General features: G+C 39.5%; 4 protein-coding genes across 4 annotated transcripts; 2 read left to right on the forward strand and 2 right to left on the reverse strand.

The window, feature by feature from the left end:
- Window positions 1-1890: 1890 nt before the first annotated feature.
- On the forward strand, window positions 1891-3057 carry LOC110370586 (PE-PGRS family protein PE_PGRS8; the record flags this gene model as incomplete). The annotated part of the gene is made up of 1 exon (XM_021326463.3): window positions 1891-3057. A coding segment is annotated over one exon (780 nt), but the record flags the coding sequence as incomplete, so codon positions are not given.
- A 1306-nt stretch (window positions 3058-4363) lies between these two features.
- Window positions 4364-7609, reverse strand: LOC110370615 (proline-rich protein 2). Its single transcript, XM_049845027.2, has 3 exons — window positions 7493-7609; window positions 6893-6935; window positions 4364-5762 (listed from the first exon to the last, which is right to left on the reverse strand). Exons 1-3 carry the CDS (start codon window positions 7502-7504, stop codon window positions 4681-4683), a joined length of 1137 nt encoding a protein of 378 aa, XP_049700984.2. The 5' UTR covers window positions 7505-7609; the 3' UTR covers window positions 4364-4680.
- An 805-nt stretch (window positions 7610-8414) lies between these two features.
- Window positions 8415-12015, reverse strand: LOC110370639 (DNA-directed RNA polymerase II subunit RPB1-like). Its single transcript, XM_021326536.3, has 3 exons — window positions 11933-12015; window positions 11361-11403; window positions 8415-10638 (listed from the first exon to the last, which is right to left on the reverse strand). Exons 1-3 carry the CDS (start codon window positions 11942-11944, stop codon window positions 9509-9511), a joined length of 1185 nt encoding a protein of 394 aa, XP_021182211.3. The 5' UTR covers window positions 11945-12015; the 3' UTR covers window positions 8415-9508.
- Window positions 12016-15056: 3041 nt separating this feature from the next.
- On the forward strand, window positions 15057-16956 carry LOC110382260 (uncharacterized). The gene is made up of 3 exons (XM_021342798.3): window positions 15057-15243; window positions 15486-15645; window positions 16123-16956. Exons 1-3 carry the CDS (start codon window positions 15232-15234, stop codon window positions 16371-16373), a joined length of 423 nt encoding a protein of 140 aa, XP_021198473.3. The 5' UTR covers window positions 15057-15231; the 3' UTR covers window positions 16374-16956.
- Window positions 16957-17044: the final 88 nt, after the last annotated feature.

A 17044-nucleotide genomic window follows, 5' to 3' on the forward strand; every position in this document is an offset into this window, starting at 1 on the left:
ATTTCGGCTCGACCCGGGAATCGAACCCGAGACCTCGAGCACAGCAGCTGCGCTTGCGACCACTAGACCAACGAGGCAGTCAACAGCTTAATTAAGGTATTAATGAATGAACCTATTAAAAATTGACATCGACATCGTGCCGACTAAAAAGTTATAAAGGTTAGATGTCACGAAAAACATTTTTTTTATGCCTCGCGACTTACCTATCAGTCAGAAATTCAGGTCACTAGAAATTATTCCGCATTTTAGACTATAAGACCGTTCTGTAGAAAACACGGATTTTATTAGCATATGACCCTGGAAGTGGGTATCTATTAACTTACGTTTGTAATTTTTAAATTTTAATTTTAAGAAACAGCAAACAGTTACATTTTAAAATCTTACAAATAATATAACAATGACTTGATGAGGTCATAATGTAACCCACAACGCTATCCACAGGTAAACATAAAAATTTAGAGAAGAATTCTAATCGCTAGGAACATTAATAGCAATAGGTACGTGTAACAAATAGGGAGATATACTCTGTAGTCTAAACATGTAATGTTCCTATAGATAGACTAGAATCCTAATAGTGATATGCAATAAGTGTTATGTGGGGTGATGCGGGTAAAATCACGCGAAGAAGCTACTTATGTAAAAGAAAAAGTGACCAAGTAGGTAATAAATAAATTAACTGTCATAGTTGAAAACCAGAACTGATTATTAGCCATTTATTAACACGCTCTCCGTTGCAAGCCAAGTTCAACCATTCAAAGAACGTTGTAGGTAGGGGTACCTACTTATATTACCCGCATAACAAGTACGATAAAAAGTAGCTTATAGTTTAACTTGATTGATGGATTATAATTATCTAACATTGTGACTAACTGTTTAATACAAAATTTTTCAAATTAGACCAATATTTCCTAATCAAGATTAAAAAATGGTATTTGTATGGATAAAGTACTACGAGAAACCTTTTTTCAAAATAATAAAATCGACTTCAATAAAATCGACTTCTTCTAAGTCTGACAACCCCATCAAAATCGATGCAACCAAACGTGAGATAATCGCGCAGAAACTTACATACAGTCAAACTGAGAATCTCCTTTTTAAGTCAGTTAATGGCGAATTCCCAACGAATGTACAAAACGAGATCAGTCACAATACACTATGAGAAAAGCCTTATTAATAAATGGTCTTCAGACCTAATAAATCATAAATACCGTCCGTGACCAGTGAGTATCTTGTTTTCGCACGTAATTACAGCGGAATCCGCCCAAACCAGTCACTGAAGACGGTTACGTACGTGAACATTTTACAATGTCAATTCATACTCCTTGTCGGCCCGTGACAGAGACAACGATGTTCACCGATTAGTTTTTAACCAAGTACATACGTAATATTTAAATAGGGCGGCATCGAACAACTGTTTAGAATTGGTAATTTGATGTTAATAATTTTCGGTGCAGTATAAAAGTGCACGTAATTCGGTGTAACCACAACAATTGCAGTTTGCAGTCCAAATTGGCAGTGTCTAGCGAGCAGCAGAACAAAAACATTATCTAAAACAATGTGCCGACTTACGGTAAGATGCAGCATCTCGAAATAATGATTACCTAAATATGGCAGATAAAGCAGTAAACCAGAATTAAGTAATATTTAATGCATCTGATGAATAATATGAACATAATATAATAATTAAATTTAATTGGAAAATACTAGTTTTATGTAAATATATATGAACATTAATTCCTTTCAGATTTTCTTTGTTGTTGCTGTGGCGTATGGAGTCGTCGCCGATGGTAAGTTATAATAAGCAATGACTTAATTATATAACAATAATTAATGCACTTAAAATAATTATGTTACTTATTACAAAAATGTAACCTATTCATAACATTGTATTTGGCAGGCAAAGCGTCTGACTCACGTGCAGAGCAGACCGGCATCATCTCCCCGGTGATCGCAGCTGGCGGTCTCGGCGGGTACGGCGGCGGGCTGGCGGGCGCAGCACTCACCGGTGGCTCGGCTATCATCGCCGGCCCCGCGGTCGTCGCTGGCGGCCCCGTCATCGGCTCCGGAGCGGCTCTCAACAACGCCGGCTCCGTGGGTGCAGCACAACTTAGCGCCATTCAGAACGCTCAAGCCGTACAGGCCGCTCAGATCGCCAACTCAGCTGCCGCTGCCATACAGAGTGCCCGTGCCACTGAAGCTGCTGCCCGCAGCGCACAAGCGAATGCCATCAACAACGCTGCTGCCCTAGACGCCACCCGTGTGGCCAACATCCAGCGTGCACAGGCCGCCGCCTGGGAAAGCGCGAGAGCCTCGGAGGCGGCGAGACGCGCGGCTGCCGCCAGCGCACTTGAAGCCGCTCGTGCTGCTGAAGCTGAACGTGTAGCCAATGCTGCTCATGTCCAGGCCATCGCTATCGCGAACACTCGTGCTGTGGAGGCCACCCGCATTGCCAACGCCGCTCGTGCCCAAGCTGCTGCAGTGGCCACGAGTGCCGCTCAGGCTCAGGCAGTAGCCGACACTGTCGCCAGGAACGCTCAGGATGGAGCCTTGTTGCTGGGCGGCGGTGGTGCGCTGGTCGGAGGGGGCGCAGTCATCGCTGGCCCCGCCGTAGCTGTCGGCGGACTCGGCGGCTACGGCCTCGGCGGTGCTGGAAAACTGATTCACCACTAAACAGTAGTGATTCGACTCTGTGATGATACCCATATTGTCCTAGACAAATAGATTATGGCTACATCCATTTTGCTCCTTTTCATAGAAATGGTTTGTAGTAGATCTAATGAGATTTAAAGCCATGTAAATAAACAAAGGGCCGTTTAGGTCTGTCTTATGTTGTTAATGTAAGCAAATACTAAATATCTACGTTTAAATGTGGCTGATTCCTACTGTGGACTGATTTAACTGTACCTTATACGTGTACTTGTTAGTAAAATAAAGTAGGCCTTACCCTGAAAACTAGTTTTGTGTTAAATCCTTTCATAATTAAAATAATAACAAAAAAAATTTTATATACAGCGTTCATCAATCTATTTAAGCCTTAATCTAACGATTTTTAGTTTTTTTACTCTCATGGTACTTATTATACAATCTCGGAAGGATGCAAGGATTCTCGGAACATGTGTTAATCAGCCGTACTCGATTTTTTTGAAAAATCTGTAGTTTAATTAGGCCAGATAAATCATACCATCCGGCTATACCTAATATCAATGAAGGTTTACGTCATATTTATGTATAGAGGATACTGAAAAAGGTACAAAACACAAATATTTTAGTATTCATTTATTTAGTTTATGAGATACTTGCCAATATGCCAGGAGATACACTATAAAGATATAGGTCAAGTTGCATAAATTGGACCGGCTCGTAAATTGTACCACCTCAAAATCTACTAAACTTTAATTTTCATATTTATTAGGGGTTAAAGTATGAAATTGCCGTTTTATTCTAGTAGGTTTTTGAATTGCCATAGAGTCTTCATGGTTTGAGGTTTTCGAATTTAACTTTTTTCACGTGGTTTCTGTGATGTTTTTCTTTTAAAAAATGTGAAACATTTGATTATCGATGTTCAATTGTTTTTGTTATTCAACTTAAACAAGAAAGATGGATACTGCGAAAATTTGAGTAATTTTTGAATATGAGTTCCGACGCGGGATTGAACGGCAGAAACAGCCCGCAATATCAATGCTGCATTTGAAGAGGTGTCTGCTAAAGAACGCGCCGTGCGATTTTGGATTAAACGCTTTCGTGGTGGAAACTTCGACTTGAAGAACGAGCCATGAGAAAGACCGCCTGACAGGTGATTAACGAGAAATTAAGAGAGACGGTGAACGCCGATCCTAGTCAAACTACCCAGATACCCAGCCGAACACCGAATAATGTTGAAAAAATTAGCAGTAAAACAGCCACGACTCATGAATCGACCTTCACCGCTATTGCTCCATGACAACGCGAGGCCTCATACAGCAAAATAAACCGTTTTAACTCTTCAGGAACTGCAGTTGGAAACTATTCGTCTTCCTCCATATTCGCCAGACCTTGCTCTAACGGACGACCATTTTTTTTTGTGATTTGGACAATTATCTACGTCACAAGAAGTTTCTTCCCAGGAGGCAGAACAAAATTCTTTCACACTGTTTGTGCAGTCTAGATCCTCAGAGTTCTATCGTAAAGGCATAAATGACCTTCTTATTAGATGACCGCAATGTATAGATAATAATGGCAACTATTTTGATTAAATAAGTTTGTTAAAAATTAAAAAAAAATACAATTTAGGTTTTCAGTACAAATCGGCAATTTCATACTTTAACCCCTATTATTTTTGAAATTTCTCATTTTCTTTCAATACAAAATTATTGCTAATAGAACCTTTTTATTTATAGTAATATATTCCTTTAACATAAAGTAGTTTTTGTGATAGCTTATGAAGTTTGTTAACTGGTACAATATAGGCAATTCTCCTATACTACCATATTATAAAAGTTCAATAGGTACTTAGCAATGAACTTGGATTAGATAACAAATTGGGTTGAATACAATCGATGAGATGCTATGTACTCGAGGCATGGTGAAGTTAATTGCTGGTAAGGTGATTCGGTAATTTCTTAGCAGAAACGGATTCCAGGTGAAGGGAAAGGTCCTGGAAGAGCTGGTCTGTTTAATACTGGAACTGCTGGGTCACCGTTTTTATTGGTTCTGTCCGTCGAGCGATGGAGTGTTCTGTCCACCGGGCGCTGGGCCGGTTTGCCCATTGGGCGCTGGGCCATTCTGTCCCCCTGGTTGGCCGTACTGCGGCCCGGCTTGTTGAATATACTGTGGTCCAGTGGGTTGTAAATACTGTGGTCCGTTTGGTTGGCCGTATTGCAGTCCGTTTGGTTGGCCATACTGAGGTCCAGTGGGTTGTAAATACTGTGGTCCGTATGGTTGTAAATACTGTTGTCCGTTTGGTTGAACGTACTGCGGATCGGCTGGCTGAACGTACTGTGGTCCGTATGGTTGTAAATACTGTTGTCCGTTTGGTTGAACGTACTGCGGATCGGCTGGCTGAACGTACTGTGGTCCGTATGGTTGTAAATACTGTTGTCCGTTTGGTTGAACGTACTGCGGATCGGCTGGCTGAACGTACTGTGGTCCGTATGGTTGTAAATACTGTTGTCCGTTTGGTTGAACGTACTGCGGATCGGCTGGCTGAACGTACTGTGGTCCGTATGGTTGTAAATACTGTTGTCCGTTTGGTTGAACGTACTGCGGACCGGCTGGCTGAACGTACTGTGGTCCAGTTGGTTGTAAATACTGTGGCCCGTTTGGTTGCACGTACTGCGGACCGGCTGGCTGAACGTACTGTGGTCCAGTTGGTTGTAAATACTGTGGTCCGTTTGGTGGTCCATACTGTGGTCCATTATTATACGTCCAAGGTGTCTGAGGATATTGCGGCCCAGTTGGTTGATAATATTGTGGTCCAGATGGTTGGTAGTACTGTGGTCCACCTGGTTGGCCGTAATATTGCCAGGTTGGCTGACCATTTGGTGAATATGGATAACCATACGGGTTGCTGTCACCTTTTGAAGGACGCGTCTCCTTCGAATAGGTAGAATTCTCTCGTGCTCCTTTCACACCAATATCATTTTCAGATTTAACGGCAAGTGTTCCATTTCTTAAGCGTGCTTTGGTTTCGAGGTTCAAGTGCCCTCCTAATGCGAAGCCGTTCTGGTCGGTGTGCGAAGTTTCAAAATATCTTGATTCCTCGTCGGAATCTAGCATTGGTTCGCCTGAAAAGCAAATGAAAAGGTAGTAAAGTTGTTAATATAATGGTCGCCAGGCTGAAAATCAAATAGACGTCTAATATACATATTTATTGAATTACTCCGCTCGTGCTTTCACTCGCATCTTCCATTGCGCGAATAAAAATTAAGTATCCTGTGTTCCATGAGGGACCTATCTGTGGGACATTTTGATTTTGGAAAATTTTAACTTTAGTTTAACCGTTAAAGCCCGCATAGAGGAGAACATGCAAATATCTTAAACACGAGCTTTCGCTATAAAATAGTAGGATAGGATGCATAAAAATATTAAAGGCTAAACTATAACTTAGATCACTGTAGCTACTCCTTATCATTTTTAAAACCTTGACTTTATTTTGGGTACTAGCTTTTGCCCGCAACTTCGTTCGCGTGGAATAGTGACTACCAGCAGATTTTTGATTTGACCAATAGATGGCGCTATATGTCCGGAATAATTTTATTTTTTTTTGTAATAAAAACTATCCTATGTCCTTTCTCAAGTTTCAAACTATGTCTGTACCAAATTTCACACAAATCGGTTCAGTAGTTTAGGCGTGAAGAAAAGACAGACAGACAGACAGAGTTACTTTCGCATTTATAATATTAGTTTGGATATTCTATCAAATTAACCTTCACCTTCTGATAAGGAATCATCCAGATAATTTATGCATGCCTGCAATGTTTTTATTTTTGGCATAGCACTGTTTGTGATTTCTTCGATAACGTAGAGGAAATATTATTGTGCCTTTACACCATACCGTTGTACCTCGTCAGCTCTTGTATTATTTCAAAAATAGCAACACCAACCGCACAGTTTAAAAATAATAACATGAAAAGGAAGAAAACAAATCACTCTTTCACTCTAAGGTTGGCTGTAAGAGAACACAACACTGAAGCTCGCCGTTGTACATAATCTCTCTTTATTCAGTGTGTCAAATGTATTTATGTGTGCAATAAAGAATAATAAAAAAAGATGAGCGAATAAAAAAAACTATTCTGCTACTCATAGTGGATTAATGAGACGAAGATCGATAGAACAGTATGGACGGCGAAAAAATGTTGCGCCGACCCCAAATCAAATTGGGATAAGGGCATGGGGATGAAATTCTGGTACTCACAGTGGAACTCCTGCAAGAGCAGTACTATCAGAGTAACGCCGGCCTGTAACAACACAGTTTATTTACCTTATATATTATGAATTTCTATTCTCACTAGAGATATTTTATCTAATAATTGACTGCCTCGTTGGTCTAGTGGTCTGCTGTGCTCGAGGTCTCGGGTTCGATTCCCAGGTCGGGCCGAAATCGCTTTATGGGTTTTCTTAAACTTTCACAAAAGCAGCCCGTAGTCTGGAAGTTGGTGATTGATTCAAGCGTGCATCGGAGAGCACGTAAATGTCGGTTCTGCGCCTGATCTCTTTCCCGTCGTGTCGGATTGCCGTCCCATCGGGTTATGAGAGTGAAGGAATAGTGAGTGCACCTGTGTCTGCGCAAATGCTCGTGGACTATAATACGTCCTGCGCAGCTGGCTGATCACCTTAAATGAGAACAGCCGCCGTGGCCGAAATCGGCCGTGGACGCCTATAGAGATATTTTACAGTTTCTAAGCTTGGGTGAACATGACATAGCTTGATTAATTTTAGATCTGAGCACAATATGTCCCACTATATCAATGGAATCTTATGTTACTTTAAGCATTAATAAGTGGTTTGTACTCACAAGTAATCTCATGGTTGCCCACAGTATGTCCGTTTGTATGTGTACCACTAGCACAGTAACTGCTAAATATATCTGCACACTGGTTAAATACTAGTTCGTTATCGTTATCCCATTATTTTGATATTATTTAAACAACACTATGTTTTTATTAAAAGCTATCGGGGGTCGAAAAATATAATCCAACTTATTACTTAATGCCATCAATTTTACTGCCTCGTTAGTCTAGCTGTCGCAAGTGCGGTTGCTGAGCACGAGGTCTCGAGTTCGATTCCCGAGTCGGGCCGAAATCGCTTTGTGGGTTTTAGAAGGCTTTCACTGAGCAGCCCGGAGCCTGGAAGTTGGTGATTGATACACCCGTGCATCGGAGAGCACGTAAATGTCCGTCCTGCGCCTGATCTCTCTCCGGCCGTGTCGGATTGCCGTTCCATCGGGCTATGAGTAATAGAGTGAGGAATAGTGAGAGCACCTGTGTCTGCACAAATGCTCGTGCACTATAATATGTCCTGCGCAGTTGGCTAATCTCCTTAGATCAGAACAGCCACCGTAACCGATAATCGGCTAGGAGGACATTATCATCATCTCTTTATGCCAATTTTGACGATTTTGCTAAGATGCGATGACGTTTAGTAGTGACGTCTTGTTAGTTAGTAGCACGGTTTCCTAGGTTTGATTAATAGGTCGGGCTGAAACGGAGTCTGTAAGTCGGTTGTTTTTATGTCTCGGAGGGTACGTACAGCCGGCATTAATGACTGTAACTCTATTATATTTTTTTTACCCCATATATTATGATGTCGAGGGAGGCTCTAGGTTACTTTATGTCTGGGTGCTTCATGTGAACTCTCAACACACAGATAACGCTTGTAACGTAAGTTTCTGGTATGTTATATCACGTATCAACACACCTGACAAAAATAAAACACCTCTATCGATCGGTGAATATAATAAATAAATAATTTTCCTGTAAAAATTGCATATTTCGATAACATTATCTAAAGGTTATCCTTACTAACTGAACTGTACCTCTACAGCGATAAGTATTGTGTTTATTTTTAACATTTAATAAAAGCTATAAATATACAGACATGTATCTTTTCACAGATCTTCAGTATCCCTTTAATTTCAGTAAATCAGGGATATAAACCTTTTGAGCGCGCACTGGTGACAGAAAGTCAGTTAGTATCGGTGTCAGCTAAAATTGATTATAAAAAAATAAAAACTTTCTATTGCAGACCCACAAGTCCATAGAATGTTAGTATTACAGCATGAAAAAACTTAAAACTAGTGTTAGTAACAAATGATAAAAAATGTAAACAATAAAAACAACTATCTATTTCATGGCATGGGCTCTGACCCAGTGTTGGACGTAACAAGAGTCTAGCCTATCCGCTATAACAGCCAGGATGGTGTGATGGTGGTATGCACTGCATAATCTTGGATATCTCAACCGCGCTGAATGCTCAGAAATGTTAGGTGGAGGTACCTATCCAAAAAAACAGTGGTCTAACCGCCTTTTAATATTATGAGCTTCTTATTTACACAACTTCAACTTTGCTCGCTTGAAATGTTAAGGAGTTCTTCACAACATTTATTTTTCTAAACTGTAAGGAACGATATAAAAAATACAGGACTTTCAGAAATTAATTCATTTATTAAAATACATGAATTAATATATACTATTCGGTATTTAAAGGTTCAATATCAAGCGAAATATGTACTGTGTTAAAAAAACTATTTTTTTTAATAATAAGTTCACGCTGAGATGTTTGCTATTAGTAGTCATATTTGCATCACATAATTTCTTCAAGGATTGTTCTGTGTGCATAAAATGTCCTGTAATTTTAAAAAGAATCTATACATTTGTCAATTATGTACCTGTACATGATGTGCTCACCTGTAAAAGATTGATACAATAGACGCTAATTGATTTGATGTAACCCATAATTGTTTTGGTGAGAAAAATAAATAAATACGTAAAATAAAATGGAATGGCTTCCAAGTGTGTGTTAGCGTGTCGGATCACAGGAACTGCTCCTCGGTCGCAGGGTTCAGCAGTCCTGACGGTGCTTGGCCATTGGTGCTTGGCTGTCCTGCAGACGCCAAACTACTCTGAGATCCGGCTCCTGGTTGATAAGGTTGACCATATAGTCCGTTTGGTTGTCCGAACTGGGGTCCGTTTGGTTGTCCATATTGCGGTCCGGTTGGTTGACCATACTGCTGTCCAGTTGGCCGGCCATACTCATGTGGTGGTCCGTACTGTGGTACGTTTGGTTGACTATACTGATGTCCGTTTGGTTGTCCATATTGCGGTCCGGTTGGTTGTCCGTATTGTGGTGCGGTTGGTTGACTATACTGTGGTCCGGTAGGTTGACCATACTGAGGTCCGGCTGGTTGGCCATACTGCTGTCCGGTTGGTTGACCATACTGCGGTCCGTATTGTGGTCCGGTTGGTTGTCCGTATTGCGGTCCGGTTGGTTGTCCGTACTGCGGTCCGGTTGGTTGTCCGTATTGCGGTCCGGTTGGTTGTCCGTATTGCGGTGCGATGGGTTGACTATTCTGTGGTCCGGCTGGTTGACCATACTGTTGTCCGGTTGGTTGACCATACTGCTGTCCGTATTGTGGTCCAGTTGGTTGTCCGTACTGAGGTCCTTTCGGTTGTCCGTACTGTGGTCCGTTTGTTTGACCATACTGCGGTCCGTTTGGTTGTCCATATTGTGGTAAGTTTGGTTGTCCGTATTGCGGCCCAGTTGGTTGACCGTACTGAAGTCCATAATTTGTCCAAGGTGTCTGAGGCAATTGCGGCCCATATGGTTGACCGTAATATTGTCCGAATGGTTGACCGTAAAATTGATTGATTGGTGGACTGTAATATGGCCCAGATGGTTGGCTATATGATGACCATGGAATATGGCCATTCTGGGTGTCGGAACTATTTGAAGGTGTTGGTGGACGGGTTTGCTTTCTACGCTTAGTTTTATGACCTCCGATGTCGGTACCAATGTCATTCTCAGTTCTAAGGGTTACTTGTCCCTTGTCGAAGCCTGCTTTACCACCTAAGTTTATGTGCCCACCTAATGTATAGTTCCAGCTATCGGTTTCCACAGTTTCAATATATTTTGAGCTGTCATCGTCAGAGACAATCGGTGCGCCTGAAAAGAAAGTGCAATCGTTAATCTCAAGTCTGTTATTTTTGTTTGATTTTTGTAATATTTACATTTTATTCAGCAACTCATGTTCATGTTCTTAACCAGATAACGGCGTGGACTTTGAACTTTGTTTAGTTCAAGTTGATGCAAAATGTATAGGTGGGGAGGGAGTAAATAAGGTGCTATATAGAGGAGCAAATACTCCCTGTATATAGGCGAAATACATAAGGAATTTAATTGAGGTTGTGTAAAGAGGGTGAACGATATTATGAAAATTAATTAAATGCTAGATAACATTATCTATATAAATAAAAATGAATTGTTGTTCGTTAGTCTGATTAAAACTCGAGAACGGCTGGGCCGATTGAGCTGATTTTGGTTTTAAAATGTTTGTCGTGGTCAAGGGTAGGTCTAAACGGTGAGCAAATAAGATAAAAAAGTATTGTGTAATACCAATAATTAGACGGTACGAAGTTTGCCGGGTCAGCTAGTATCTAATATTTATAAAAGTACTAGCTTGCGCCCGCGGTTTCATTCGCGTCCTGAGACTTCCCGAAGCCGGATGGTGACGAAAACTATCCAAGTATCATATCTCCTTCTTTCTGGTCTAAGCTACGTCACCTCTAATTTTCAGCTCAATCGGTTAAGCCGTTCACGCGTGATGGTGTGACCAAGGTATAAAAAAAAGTTTGCATTTTTATATATATGGATTTATTAGTACTCACAGTATAACTTCTCCAACAGCAGCACTATCAGAGTAACACTGACCTGTAACAACACAATTTATTTACGTTATTCAATTGTTGATTACTAACTTTTTTAATAACTAACTGATAAAAGTTATGATAACAATGAACTCATAACAACTTCAGTAGTACATATGTACTTCATTATCATCTGTCTAGCCTTGTCCCAATTATGTTGGGTCCAGCTTCTTATCTAACCGGATATAACTGAGTATCAGTGTTTTACAAGGGGCGACTGCCTATCTGACCTCCTCAACCCAGTTACCCGGGCAACCCAATACCAATTGGTTAGACTGGTGTCAGACTGTTGTTCAATGACAGTCGGGACATACAGTTTAACATGCCATCCGAAACATAGTCATTATTGTTCAAGATATACTTAGAAAGTACATACAAACTTAGGTAAGTTGCATTGCTACTTGCCTGACTTGGAATCGAACCCTCGCACTCATACTTGAGAGGTTGGTTCTTTACCCACTATAGGCTACCATGACTGTCTAGGCCTAGGCAGATGATAGATTTAGATGATTATAATAAATACAATCACTTACCAGTAAGTTCATGGTTACGCACACACAGACTGTTGTCCGAGATAGGCGATCACTGTGGCACTAAATTGCAAACAATATTTTCTCTGGTTAAATAGTAGTTCGTTATCTTATTAATGCCTAAATTGAGGGCTTAGGATTGCCCGACGTAAAGTCACTTACTTTTAACTAACTTGACGTTCCACTTGCATAAGATGACTTTATTTATACTATTTCATCAAGCAGGAAGGTTTGGGAGATAATAATATTCGTTCCTTGTGCTACTTTACTTACTACTTGTGTTACTTTAATACTAATAACAGGGGCATCGCCCGATTCTGACTGGTGGTCTGGATTTTAAAGATTTTTTGTTCTAAGAGTTTCAATTGTTTGCTGGCGCGTGTAGGTTTGCTCGACAACGTAATGGTGTGGGTACGAGCCCAGCGTTGTAAATCGAGAAAACCAACCGGAAAATCCACAATATTAAGAAGCTGTTAGTTACACCAAATTTTATTTTAATCGGGCATCCAACATTCAAAACCTTATATTATATTATTCTAGATTCCAACTAATTTTATGCCGCGGGCTATTTGCGGGCATATTTTTTTTTGCCGCGGGTTGCCGACCCCTGAGATAAACTATTAATTGATAACTTTTGTTTACTACGTTAGGGATACCCGCTGTTATCTTAACCGTCTATTCGGTCTCAATTTAGATATAATAATACTTTTAATGTAACAGAACATAACATTGCAATATCTTATATTAGGGGTAAAAAGGAATGTTTAGGTAGGAGTAAAATATATGAAAATAAATCAGCTCTTTATTTCTACTAATATAATCTTTTTTACTAATAATAGTCATCATAATAGTAGATAATCATCTTTCATAGTTCTCCAAACTTATAGCTTTGTGTCCCTTTAACTCGAGTACATCAGGGATACCGAAGGACAAGTCCCTCTGGAACCCAAACTGCGTGTCTTGAGGGATCAACCGACCGAGGATCCTAGCTAGAAGAGTATTAGTTCTGCTGGTTTGCTTGTAAACGTTGAATTTCACCCCCAGAACGTTAAGTTGATGATGCCTTTCGTAATTCAAGTCAGTATCCGTCGGGCGACCTGTAAAAAATTACGTTATGATTTTTGGAAAATTGTAGTTTGGATTGACATTGGTTTTAACTAATACTGGCTATTTTCCTCTGATTCGCCTCTTGTTATGTACTTTTTTATTCATGTACTATTCACTCTTCTTCCACAAAATCGGATATATAAAGACTAGCTTTTGCCCGCAACTTCGTTCGCGTGGAATAGTGACTACCAGCAGATTTTTGATTTGACCAATAGATGGCGCTATATGTCCGGAATAATTTTATTTTTATTTTTTTTTGTAATAAAAACTATCCTATGTCCTTTCTCAAGTTTCAAACTATGTCTGTACCAAATTTCACACAAATCGGTTCAGTAGTTTAGGCGTGAAGAAAAGACAGACAGACAGACAGAGTTACTTTCGCATTTATAATATTAGTTTGGATAAAGTCGTCAAGATAATCCAGCTTGAAATAAAATAAACATTGTGGATCCTTCATGAGGGTAATGAACCCGCGAGAAGGCCAATAATTGTTGTGATAGTTGTTATACTTACAATGGAATCCTTCTAGAATCGCCAAAAGCAGGAAAACGTACACCTGAAACAGTTAAATAAATTATTGTTTGAATATTTTTTGTTTCAACTTTATTACTGTATGTGAATGTTGAGGGGAATTATAACAGCATTACAAGTAGGTAGGTGAATTTTGAGAATATTGATATTTTAAAATAACAAGAACGGATATTATTATGCTCTTATTAAGTTTATGAGCGATAGTTAACTGCAAAACGAGTTGAATGAATGAAGTCCTGCGATGAACGCTGATTTCGCGCACCTACATTCTTACATGAGAAACCTAGGTATACCTAATGGTTCATATATTTTATCTGGGTTCGGGAATTTATCCGGCCTTAGAAAAACGTTTCCTGGGACGCGGGGGAAAACCAGCTATCTACATAGTTTTTTTAATAACAAAAGAACTTACAAGAGTATTCATGGCAACTGATACGCGAAGGTGATTATCGTTGAAGGTTCCTAACTGTTATAGTTAGTAGTTTGTAAGTACACGGCCAAATTGTATTTAGTAGATAACTGTATTTCAATAAGCATTATATACACAAGGGTTATCTCATAAATAATTAGGTGACCCCTGACTATGGTCGTTTTGTTGTACATTAAGAAAATAAATATTTGGTTTTTAATACATTAGATGGATTATTAAAAATAAAATCCCACCAAGTGTGAATTGGACTGGCGCACAGGGTTCCGTAAAATAACCTATAAAACGCCAAAAAGAAACATGTTCGCTGTGTGGGAGTCCCTTAAAATAATTATTTTGTTCTACTTAGTTTTTTTAACCTTTTTGTTTGTAACTACCTCAATCATTAACATCCGTCATCAGCGATTTCAACTGAACTATGACTGTCAATCTGTCTATTGATGGACGGGAGACGAGAGATTGCAGCTCTTTGAAATAGATTCTCGTTACGGAACCCTAAAAATAAGTATAATTAAAAATATTGACTTATCATTTAATAATATTGTGTATGCTTTCTGAATTCGACCTTGTTTTGTTCTTCGTCTCTTTCCGTGTTTCTAAAGGCACCATAAACTGAAGGTCCCGACTGTCATTTGAACATCTTTGGCAGTCGTTACGGGTAGTCAGAAGCCTGTTAGTTTGACAACCAGTCTTCCCAAGGGGCATTGGTTTGCCCGAGTAACTTTTTTAAGGAGTTCAGATAGTTTGTCGCTCCATGTAAAACACTGGCACTTGGATGCATCCAGTTGGAATGGAAGCTGACTCCAACATTTGGAAAAGGACTGGAAAATGATTTAGCGCGTGTTTATCTATCCACTATTGGCCGTATCTTAACTAACGAGCCCATAAGCTTTATAAATATATTGGTTATTAATTTCTCTCAAATTGCACGAGGATAAAGTAAGACATAGGTACTGGAATCAGGGAATTTTGCGTAAATTCCGCAATGTTGTTCCCGCGAATTTATTATAAGGAAAGAGCATTCACTGTCCGATAAATATAGCAGACTTGGTTATTACATGAGTGATAACGTTTTATATATAAAATATCGTATTAACCTTTGGTTATGCAGTGTAGCTTTGGATCCAGTAGTTCTCTGAGTCTTTTTACCTGACTTGTTGTACTTACATCATCATCTTCATCATAAACTGCTGAACATAGACCTCCTCTGAGGAACAGTTGCCGTACACCAATTAAAATGAAATTCATTGTGAGTATTTCTTCTTACCTAACTGCAAAGAAGGATATTTTTGCCATATTGAAATACCTGTTATTTTTATAAAGAATTATTATTTTTTATTGCGTTCCAACAAGAGCCAAACTAATTATTCTATTTAGCTGTACCTTGTTTAAACTGTTTTTCTTCCAATTTTGGATTTTCTCGAAATCGGTTCCTTCGTCCAAAGGTTCAGTCCTTATATAAAAGTACTTAAATGTGCTTATTGTTCGCAGACCTTCACGTTATTTGAATACATACACCTGTTCGTATGGAAACTACCCGTTTCTGGCATTACGGTTATTTATAGACACATCAAAGGGTTATTGCAAGTTATCTTATTTTTGATACGGACTAATGGCTTTCTGCTCAAGCTCATTCTAAAAGGATACCTCTGTGAGTATGGAACATAATGAAATAATTGACAAGTAATTAGAGACTAACCTTTCCCCTCGCTTTCACCCGCGTCCCGTAGGAACTATCGCTCGTACCGGGATAAAATATAGCCTCTGTCCCGAGGGAAAAGTGTGGCTTCAAAACAGTAAAAGATTTTTTCGAATCGATTCAGTAATTTCGGAACCTTTACTGTACAAACAAACAAAAAAATTTTGTTTTTTATTATACTAGCTTCCGCCCGCGGCTTCGCCTGCGTCCAGTTCGGTTATATCGCGTTTCCAAGGGAACTCTTCAAAAGTCCGAGATAAAAACTATCCTATGTTCTTTCTCAAGTTTGAAATCAGTTCAGTGGTTTAAACGTGAAAGCGTAACAAACAGACAGTTTACTTTCCGCATTTATAATATTATAGTAGGGATTAGTCTAGATAATATTAGTAGTAATATAAGTATGTACTAAAACAGTTCATTATATTTCAGATGGCTCCAAAGACATAGACATACTGCATCTAAAAGATCTAAGTTTGATTCATCTGTTTGCTCCAAAATTAAGCTTGAATCAGGAAGACCATGCAAGTGCGTTTGATAAGATCCAGCACTTGATTGCTCCAAAAGAGACCTCTGATGACCACGGAAAAAGTTGGAGTATTCCTTTGTTTCCTCATCTATTTCATCAGAAGGGACATAGGTTGTTTGGTTTGAGGAGCAATGATGACGAGAAAGAAGATTAGACTAAGACTATATGTGTGGTCTTCAATAGTATTAATACCTAATATACGTAATTATGTTACGAATTAAATGTGACATCCTCCGAGCCTTTTCCCAACTATGTTGGGGTCGGATGTAGCTGAGTACCAATGCTTTACGAATTTAATGTGAACGAAAAGTATATGGTGTAACATGTCTAGAAGAATGTGTGATACCGAAATAAATCATCATCATCATCATCATCATCTCAGCCATAGGACGTCCACTGCTGAACATAGGACTCCCCTTTAGATCTCCACAGATACCTGTTGGAGGCGACCTGCATCCAGCGTCTTCCGGCGACCTTTATAAGGTCGTCTGTCCACCTCGTTGGTAGACGTCCTACGCTGCGCTTGCTAGTCCGTGGTCTCCACTCCAGCACTTTTTATTATATTTTACATATAAATATTTTACTAAAATATGATAACGTATATTTTAACTGAATCCTTGCCCCTTTTCCTCTCCACTGGTCACTAACATGTAGCAACTGTTATTAGAATCTGTTGCGCTCATCACTAGCTACCACCCGTGGTTTCACCCGAGTCCCGATGGAACTACTTGCTGTACATGGATAAAAAGTAGCCTAGTTGTTATTGTGATACATAATATAATATTGTCAAGTTTTATCAAAATCTACCTAGTAGTTATTGCGTGA

Source organism: Helicoverpa armigera, chromosome 15, assembly GCF_030705265.1.
Source record: "Helicoverpa armigera isolate CAAS_96S chromosome 15, ASM3070526v1, whole genome shotgun sequence".
In the NCBI taxonomy this organism is placed as follows: Eukaryota; Metazoa; Arthropoda; class Insecta; order Lepidoptera; family Noctuidae; genus Helicoverpa; species Helicoverpa armigera.